Here is an 8,949-nt window from a genome sequence, read left to right on the forward strand (position 1 = left end):
GTATAATTTAATGAAATACCATATAAAATGTAAGTAATTAATATCATACAGTATTTCAACAAATTTGACAAGCCCGTAATATGATGTCACGTCCGTATAAAAATTTGAATTTCCGTTTTAAAAATTTTTAAATGCCCTCACTGAATTTGTACTTTTATTAATTAATTTTAAGTAATTAAAAAGTGATTAATTACTAAAATAATGGTTTAGTTGAAGTGTCCAGTCAATAAAGTTACGGAAAAAAAATATTTGAACCAAATTTAAATTTCATGAATATTCCCTACTGTGGAAAATTTCAAAGATTTCAACCCAATAACATTTCTTTTTTTAATATTTCATATGGAACTTGTATTTTTTTTTTATAAAGTCCAATAATTTATTAAAAATACCCTGGTGGGAAAAATATTTGAAGAAAGAATAAGTCTTAGGACTTTTTAAGAATATTTCTTAAAAAGTCTTAAGAGTTTCTAAGATTTTTTAAAACTTATCTTCGATGATTTTTTCCACCAGGGTATGTAAATGAATTAAAAATTTATAGAATAAAAATAATGATTTAACTAATAGTTTTTAATTTTCCAAATTCAAAAAGTATCCTTAAATATATCCAAATATTCAGTATCTAGATTCATAAAACCTGTATCCTGTATCTATATCTAGATACATTTTAAAATTATCTATTACAGCACTAAATTAAAAATGATCATTCTTTATTATGAATGACCCTTTGATGTTGAACTAAATGACTTTTCTGACTAAATGGTTTATTACAAATATCACATGAAAATGGTTTCTCTCCGGTATGAATTCGTTTGTGTATAACTAAACCATTCTTATTTTTAAATGGTTTATCACAAAAATCACATGAAAATGGTTTTTCTCCCGTATGAATTCGTTTATGATCAATTAAATTATTTTTCTGAGTAAATCTTTTATTACAGATGTCACATGAAAATGGTTTCTCTCCACTATGAATACGTTGATGTTGAACTAAACTACCTTGCAAAGTAAATGTTTTATTACAAATATCACATGCAAATGGTTTCTCTCCGGTGTGAATTCGTTTATGTTGAACTAAAACTTGTTTATATTTGAATTTTGCATTACAAATATCACAAGAAAACAGTTCTTCTGCACTATGAATTCGTTCATGTATGGTTAGAGCCGTTTGTGTGGTACAATTTTTATTACAAATAACACATGAAAATGGCTTTTCACCACTGTGCAACCGTTTATGAGAATTTAAATTATTAAGTTGACGAAATGTTTTATCACAAAAATCACATGAAAATGGTTTCTCACCAGTGTGAATTCGTATATGTTGAGCTAAAGTTTGTTTATAACCGAATGTTTTATTACAAAATTTACATGAAAATAGTCCGCCTGCATTATGAATTTGTTTATGATTATTTAAATTAGCTCGAAAATGAAATGTTTTATTACAAATATCACATGAATATGGTTTTTCACCACTATGAATACTTTTATGATCAACAAAATGAGTTTTTGTACTAAATTTTTTGTTACAAATATTACATGTAAATTTTTTTCCCCCCGTATGAGTCAATTTATGTTTATATAAACACCTTTTAGTTTTAAATGATTTTTCACATAAATCACATGAAAATGGTTTTTCTCCCGTGTGCGTTCGTATATGTTCAACTAAAACTTGCTTATAATTGAATGTTTTATTACAAAAATCACACGAAAAACCTTTTTCACTATGAATTTGTTTATGTTTACTTAAATTACCACGTGAAGGAAACGATTTATTACAAATATCACATGAAAATGGTCTTTCACCACTATGAACCCGTTTGTGACTAACTAAATGAGTTTGTTGTCGAAATGTTTTATTACAAATATCGCACGTAAATTTTTTTTCTTCCCTATGAATTAATTTATGTTTATCTAAATACCTTTTAGTTTTAAATAATTTTTCACAAAAATTACATGAAAATGATTTTTCTTCAGTGTGAATTTGTATATGTTCAACTAAACCTTGCTTATAATTGAATGTTTTATTACAAATATCACATGAAAATGATTTTTCACCACAACGATCCCGTTTATTTTCAATTAAATGATTACTATTATTAAATGTTTGATCACATGAATATTGTTTTTCTTCATTATAAACTTGCTCTGGTTCTAATTCACTTCGTTCAGATTTTATTTCTAGTTTTTCACATTTAATTCCTACATATTCCATTGTAACACTATCTTCCAGAACTTCATTCTTAATTGGTCCACATTCCATTGAAAAACTATCTTCGCGAACTTCTGTAATTCCTTTAATTTCCATTTTAACATCACTGTCTTCTAATATTTCCTCTTTAATTATGAGTTCTGTATTAAGTTGTTTTTCAAGTTTAATCTTTTCTTCAATGATTAAGTGAACATCTAAGCTTCTGGTCCCAACCTCGGTGATTGCAGAAGAACCGGAAGTGTCAAGCGGAAAAAAATCAGATGTTGAGGAAGCCGTCGTTGACTCGTCGACCGTCGTTTCACCAACAGCTCCAGCGGACGTTAAAGAAATTGAGCGTGCAAGGTCTTCTTCAATTTCTGCTAACGTTCTTGCGTGACGTAATTTTTTGGCCCCTGGTCTTTCTGTTGAGGTCCATGCTCTTTTTCGGTCACTTTGGCAGTCGAAAAACGTTGGCAGGACATCATCCTTCAAGAGAATGTTCGCATTCGGATCAAGCTTCACCCTCATATAGTTTTTCAAGTCGTTTTGCAACTGAAAAAAAAGTCAAATAATTATTTTCTTCATTTTATACAGGTACAAATTTTACAATACTGTTTCTCATAATTTATTGGCAGCCATTTTTAATGAACATTTTTTGTTGTCAAGATTATTCGAAGAGCTTAGATGCAAAACCCGCCAAATCCATATTTTCTGATTGTGAAGAATTACGTTAAACGTGTTTTACACAATAAAGTAAGAGAAAAATGTCAAAAACTTTCTACTTGAATAGTTATCAAAAACTATTGAAATTTGCGTGTTTACTCAGATTTAATTATTGAATAAATTAATTTGTAACTTTTTTGGCGGATTTTGAAACTAAAACTGGGGACTTGGCGGGTTTTGAAACAGAATGTATGAAGAAATCGACAGAATAATTTCCTTAAAAAGTGTACTTGGTTTCTTTCAAAATAAAAGATTTATCGAAAAATAATAAAATTAAATAAGAATGATGAAAAAAATTTTTTTAAACTATTCAATGTCATCTTTTTACACCTGCTGTTAAAATTTGACATCTATTGACTACTTAACAAAGAAGATATTTAAATTTGAAGTTTGAATTTTTTCTATAGTCTTACGGCGAACAGGAAAGAAAAGGTTAAGAAACTGACATTTTAATCAACTGCAGGCGAAGAAAATGTCAGATTTTTTCAAAAAAACTGCTAACATTTGATTCAATTAATGAGAATTTCAAAAAGCTTGACAAAATTCATTTTTACTACACGATTTCGGAGATATAACCGGATATATTTAAACATTTTCTGATTTTCATTGATACGTTCGACTATGGTTGGTACACTGGTACCGTCGCATTAAAGAGTTCGAGTAAATTGTTACTTCGCATTTCATAATAACGACAATTAATTGTTTAAAAAACCAAATATGCCAAGGGATTTTATTAATTAATAATATAAATTTATTATACTCTTACTTTTGATATAAATTGCAAATTTGTTTAACAAACTAACTTTTTAATCTTCGACATCCCACCATAAAAGAAAACAAAAACCATTTTTTAAGTTCCATATTATAATTATTTAATTTTGGTTGATTATTCGGTTTTATGGTTTTAAGATTTCAGTTTAGATTCATTTCACGATTAATGTTTTGTTTTCCAAGTTAACTTTCGTGTCCCAATTTTCATTTTTTTCAAGATTTTCATTTCCGATTTTAAATGTTTGATCTGATTTTTGTTATTTAATTCCACTAAATATCGTCGGTTTTACAAATAACACGCCGCAGAGCAGGGCAATTTTAGAGGTTATGTTTACATTTATGCACTTTTTTAAATAAAAAAAAAATTGAGAAAAATGAATTTGTTAAGAAATGCCATTTTTATAATAATAAATAAATAAATACTTACGTCAAAGTGATCTTCACAACAATGCAATCGTGATGTTGCTGAAACATCCAATGGGTATCGAACTTGTTTTACCCATTTAGCTCGTTTATCTCCTTTGGGCACCGAAATAAACAGCTTTTCTGGGGTGCTTTTCGATGTGTTTTTGCATTGGGGTACAAAACAATACTTGTACGAACTTTTTCCGCGAAGATTTTGACTATTTTCACCGAGTTCCATGTTAAAGCCGTATGCTCCGAAATGTAAACGTGCATCGTGACTTCACAGCAACATGGCGGCACATTCTCAGCTTTTCAAACGGTGTTAAACTTTAAATGCTTAAATTAATAACTAAAAAATTTTTTTAAATCAAAATAAATATAAAAACACGGATGTAAGTATATTCAAAACTGATCAGTAAAGTTCTTTGATGTAAATTAGAAAGAATATATCGGTAAAGATTATAATGCACAGCAAAAATATGTATATCAAAGATGGCGTCACAGAATACTTTAATGCGCGTTTTTGCATCCTCTCCGAGGGTAGGGTAGACGAACTGACTCGATAAATAAACCAAAGAGTATAGGATAGAGAAGGAGCAGGAATATAATACATAGTGACATCTGGAGTCTGTGGCGATCAACTATTAAGTTTGTCGGCCTTTGCGGGTATGACTATTAAGTTTGACTACTTTGCGAGGGCGACTATTATCTATTAAGTTTAAAAGCCTTACTCGGTAGAGGCGCTGAAACTCGTATACCACGATTTTACATTAGCTCATATCAAGAATCTAGTAATTATAGTAGGGATGTAGTATGAAGTCCTACTTTAGGCGAGGGGGATGTATCACTCAGGGGGGAAGCAATGTGCCCACTTTTGATTGGCTGCGGCTCTTATTTGCTGGAAATTCAAATAGAACGATAATATTTCGTGTTTCTTAGATTTTAATATTTCTATACCCATATTGCCTCAAGCAATATACCTGCTTTTGATTGGCTGCGGCTGTTCGCACTCTCAATTGCGGGAAAATTTAAATGGATATTTTTTTTTTAAATACAATTTAGAAATTAACTACAAATATAATATTTTTAACTAATTACCTTTTGATGAAGGAATATACCTTTAATATTCCTATGACCGACTAATTCCCTAAAGAATATATCGTAAATAATTCGTAAAATAATAAAAATAAAACTTATTTAAATTTAGATTAGGTTCACGGGTATATAATTCAATACATAAATAAGTAATAATTTCCCCAAATAAAATTTTACATTAATTTCATATTTTAAAAATTCTATAATACGTTGAAATTTAGTATTGAAAATTAATCGACGTATTTTCTAGGCATTCTTAAGCCTTCTTTTGAATTTCATTAGTTAACTTATAATAGTCGTAACACTAGGATTGAAGATTGAATATTCACTAAATTGAATAAAATATTGTTGCGTTTAGGTTACTTATATCGTTGAAAAAATTGTTTTAAAACAAGCATAAATACTTCACGTATTCATTTTTCTTTACAAATTTTACTTTTCTTTTGAATATAAGATTATTTATTTATGTTGTCCACACACGTTAACCATATGTCAAATATGTTTCCATGCTTACAAACGAATCAAAAACACTTGAAGTTTTTGCGCATACTTTCAGCATGCGCCTAGTTAACTGCCATAGAGAGTAGGCACAATGATATCCTACCTCTTCCCCCTGAGTGAGACTCACTCCACTCGGTTATACTCTATCCCTTTTAAAATATTCCTACATCCATGGCTCATATGGGCTGCTCTCCTCCATCCTATCCTCTTTGGTAAAAACTAAAAATTTTGAAGGAGTTTTAATAACAGAGGAGTGTCCTTCCAAAAAGTAAAAAAGTTAATAAGTATTCAAAAATGAATCATTTAAATATTGAAGATTTTAATATAATATGCCGAATATGTTTAATATCGAAAGAAAATATGACAAGTTTAACAAATGATGAAAATCAAATGATGATTATCATAAAATGTATTTCAAGATTCAAAAAATTACAAACCGATAACTTACCACAACAAATATGTACAGAATGTTTATCACAATTACGCATTTCGTATGATTTCAAGCAAAAATTTATATTATCTGAGAAAATATTGTACGATCTACTTTCAAAAACAAATCAATCGAATAAAACTAAACTAGATTTGAGAAGCAATTTCGATGAAAATTTAGTTTTATTCAGACAAGAAGATGAGTCTGGACAAACTATTAAAAAAGAAATTGATGAAAATTGGGACAATGAACATGAATTGAATCAAAAGAAAATCGAATTTGAACAAATTAATGTAGTTGAGAAATTGAAATCGCCTGAAATTGATGAAAATTGGGATAATAAAAATGAAAATGACCCTAATCAAAAGAAAATTAATGACGTTGAGGAGGAAAACAAAAAGGATGAATTAAATCAAAAGAAAATCGAGTTAGTGAAATCAATGTATGAATTTTTATGTGCGGATAAGCCATGTATTAAATTAGACGATTTAGTTTGTAATATGTGTAATCGAAATTTCTCTACGCGTGAAAATTTACTCAAACACGTTAAAACTCATGCTAAAAGTATTGACGGTTTTCAATATTCACACATTTGTCCACTTTGTGATGAAGGATTTTATTCGCTAAGTAGCTTAAATGGACACATGAGAGTTCATTCCTATGGTCCATCATATCGCTGTGATTTATGCCCAAAAGTTTTCATAAAACTAGATGCATTTGCGAAACATTATAGCACGACACATAATGCAAAACCAGTTGATTGCACTAAATGTTCAAAAAAATTTGTTCACCCCTTACTGGTGGAACGTCATGAGCAAGAAGCTCACAATGAAGTGGAACGTGTATGTAATGACTGCGGTGAAAAATTTTCAACTAAATTAAGTTTTAGACAACATCGTCTTAAACATTACAGACAAGGAATATTCTCTTGCATGAATTGTGATAAAACTTACACAAGATTGGCAACATTAAGGAAACACGTTCGTATTGCACATAAAAACGTGCGAGCTTATCTCGAATGCAACAAATGTTTGAAAAAATTTGTACATCCGATACAATTAAAGCGTCACGAACAATTATTTCACAGTCGTACAGAAACAAACTACACATGTGATGTTTGTGGTGAGAAATTTATGGCGTCCATTAAATTAAAGCAACATAAAAAAAACCATTTAGATGCAAAGGACGGCAACAATAAGGCCGAATTGAATCAAGACACAACTGAATTAGCAAAATCAATGTATGAATTCTTATGTGCGGATAAACCATGTAAATTAGACGAATTAGTTTGTAATATATGTAAACGAAATTTCTCTACGCGTGAAAACTTACTCGCGCACGTTAAAACTCATGCTAAGAGTATTGTCGGTTTCGAATATTCACATTTTTGTACACTCTGTGATGAAGGTTTTTATTCTATAAGAAGTTTAAATGGACACTTAGCACGTCATTCTTATGGTCCATCATATCATTGTGATTTATGCTCAAATGTTTTTGTAAAATTAAATGCATTAGGGAAACATTATAGTACGGCACATGATGATGCAAAGCCCGTTGAATGCACTAAATGTTCAAAAAAATTTCCACATCCCTTACTAATGGAACGTCATGAGCAAGAAGCTCACAATGAAGTGGAACGCGTATGCAATGATTGCGGTGAAAAATTTTCAACTAAATTAAGTTTCAGACAACATCGAATTCAACATTACAAACAAGGATCATTCTCTTGCATGAACTGTGATAGAACTTATACAACATTGGAGACATTAAAAAAACATGTTCGTATTGCTCATAAAAACGTTCAAGATCATCTTGAATGTAAAATATGTTTAAAAAAATTTATACATCCGATACAATTAAAGCGGCACGAACAAACATTTCACAGACGTAAAGAAAAAAATTACGTATGCGATGTTTGTGGAGAAAAATTTGTGCTGTCTTTTAAATTAAAGCAACATAAAAAAAAACATGTTGATTCAGAACTGTTTAAATGCTCATACTGTGATAAAACTTATAATGCACAACAAAATTTAAAACGTCATATTCGTTTACAACATGCGAACATGGGTAAAAATCCCGAGGAAGTAGAACAGACAGCAGCGCAAACTGATATCGATTCTCAAGTATGTTTTATTTGTGGTAAACATGTTAAATATCTTAAAATACATTTAAAATCGCATGCTAAATCCGAGAATAAATGTCCGGTGTGTTCAAAAATATATACTTCTGAATACTGCTTACAAAAACATATGAAACTTCAACATCCAGAGGATGGTATTGGAAAAAGAGTTATTTGTCCAATATGTAATAAAGTATTAGCTGAACCTGGTTATTTAGCAAAACACATGGAATGCGTTCATTCAACAGTTAAACGACATGAGTGTACATTTTGTGAGAGCAAATATAAATTGAAATCACATCTTAATCAACATATACGAAACGTACATAATAATGAAAGACCTCATAAGTGTACAATTTGTGAAATGGGATTTTTTGCAAAATTTTCTTTACAATCACATATGAGAAAACATGAGGGTAAAAGACCGTATGCCTGTAATAAGTGTGATGAATCTTTCAGAAAGAAAAATGGTTTGGTTAATCACATGAAAATTCATTCAAGTGGCTTAGATATATAAACCAGTAGTATATTCCTATTTCGATATGTCGATATTGAAGTTATTCCTGATTTCCATATGAGAGTCTTCTATGTTTGGGGAATACAATTGTATTTAAAAAAATATTTTTATATGTAAAAAAGTATATCAATTAAAATCGTTTCATATTGCATAAAAGTCTTTATTTTATTACCATGAATCCCTCGGAACTTTATATCCGAGTT

The 8,949-nt window shown here is 29.7% G+C and overlaps 2 protein-coding genes across 2 annotated transcripts; one reads left to right on the top strand and one right to left on the bottom strand.

Annotated features, from left to right (window-relative positions):
* Positions 1-612: 612 nt before the first annotated feature.
* LOC123294332 lies at positions 613-4,357 on the bottom strand. Its single transcript, XM_044875475.1, has 3 exons — positions 4,107-4,357; positions 2,110-2,737; positions 613-653 (listed from the first exon to the last, which is right to left on the bottom strand). The coding sequence occupies exons 1-3, from the start codon at positions 4,320-4,322 to the stop codon at positions 613-615; spliced, it is 885 nt and encodes a 294-aa protein (XP_044731410.1). The 5' UTR covers positions 4,323-4,357.
* A 1,683-nt stretch (positions 4,358-6,040) lies between these two features.
* Positions 6,041-8,789, top strand: LOC123294348 (zinc finger protein 555-like). Its single transcript, XM_044875477.1, has one exon. The coding sequence runs from the start codon at positions 6,041-6,043 to the stop codon at positions 8,744-8,746; it is 2,706 nt and encodes a 901-aa protein (XP_044731412.1). The 3' UTR covers positions 8,747-8,789.
* The last annotated feature ends 160 nt before the right edge of the window (positions 8,790-8,949 follow it).

The sequence above is a fragment of the Chrysoperla carnea genome, chromosome 1 (genome assembly GCF_905475395.1).
Source record: "Chrysoperla carnea chromosome 1, inChrCarn1.1, whole genome shotgun sequence".
In the NCBI taxonomy this organism is placed as follows: Eukaryota; Metazoa; Arthropoda; class Insecta; order Neuroptera; family Chrysopidae; genus Chrysoperla; species Chrysoperla carnea.

Bases quoted from the DNA above. Each gene is read 5' to 3' on its own strand.
- LOC123294332 (XM_044875475.1), bottom strand. From the start codon at position 4,322: ATGGAACTCGGTGAAAATAGTCAAAATCTTCGCGGAAAAAGTTCGTAC. The intron at 2,738-4,106 runs GTAAGTATTTAT...CTTTTTTTTCAG, and splicing joins GTTGTGAAGATCACTTTGAC to TTGCAAAACGACTTGAAAAA. The intron at 654-2,109 runs GTGATCAAACAT...AAATGTATCTAG, and splicing joins TGAAGAAAAACAATATTCAT to ATATAGATACAGGATACAGG.
- LOC123294348 (XM_044875477.1), top strand. From the start codon at position 6,041: ATGACAAGTTTAACAAATGATGAAAATCAAATGATGATTATCATAAAA.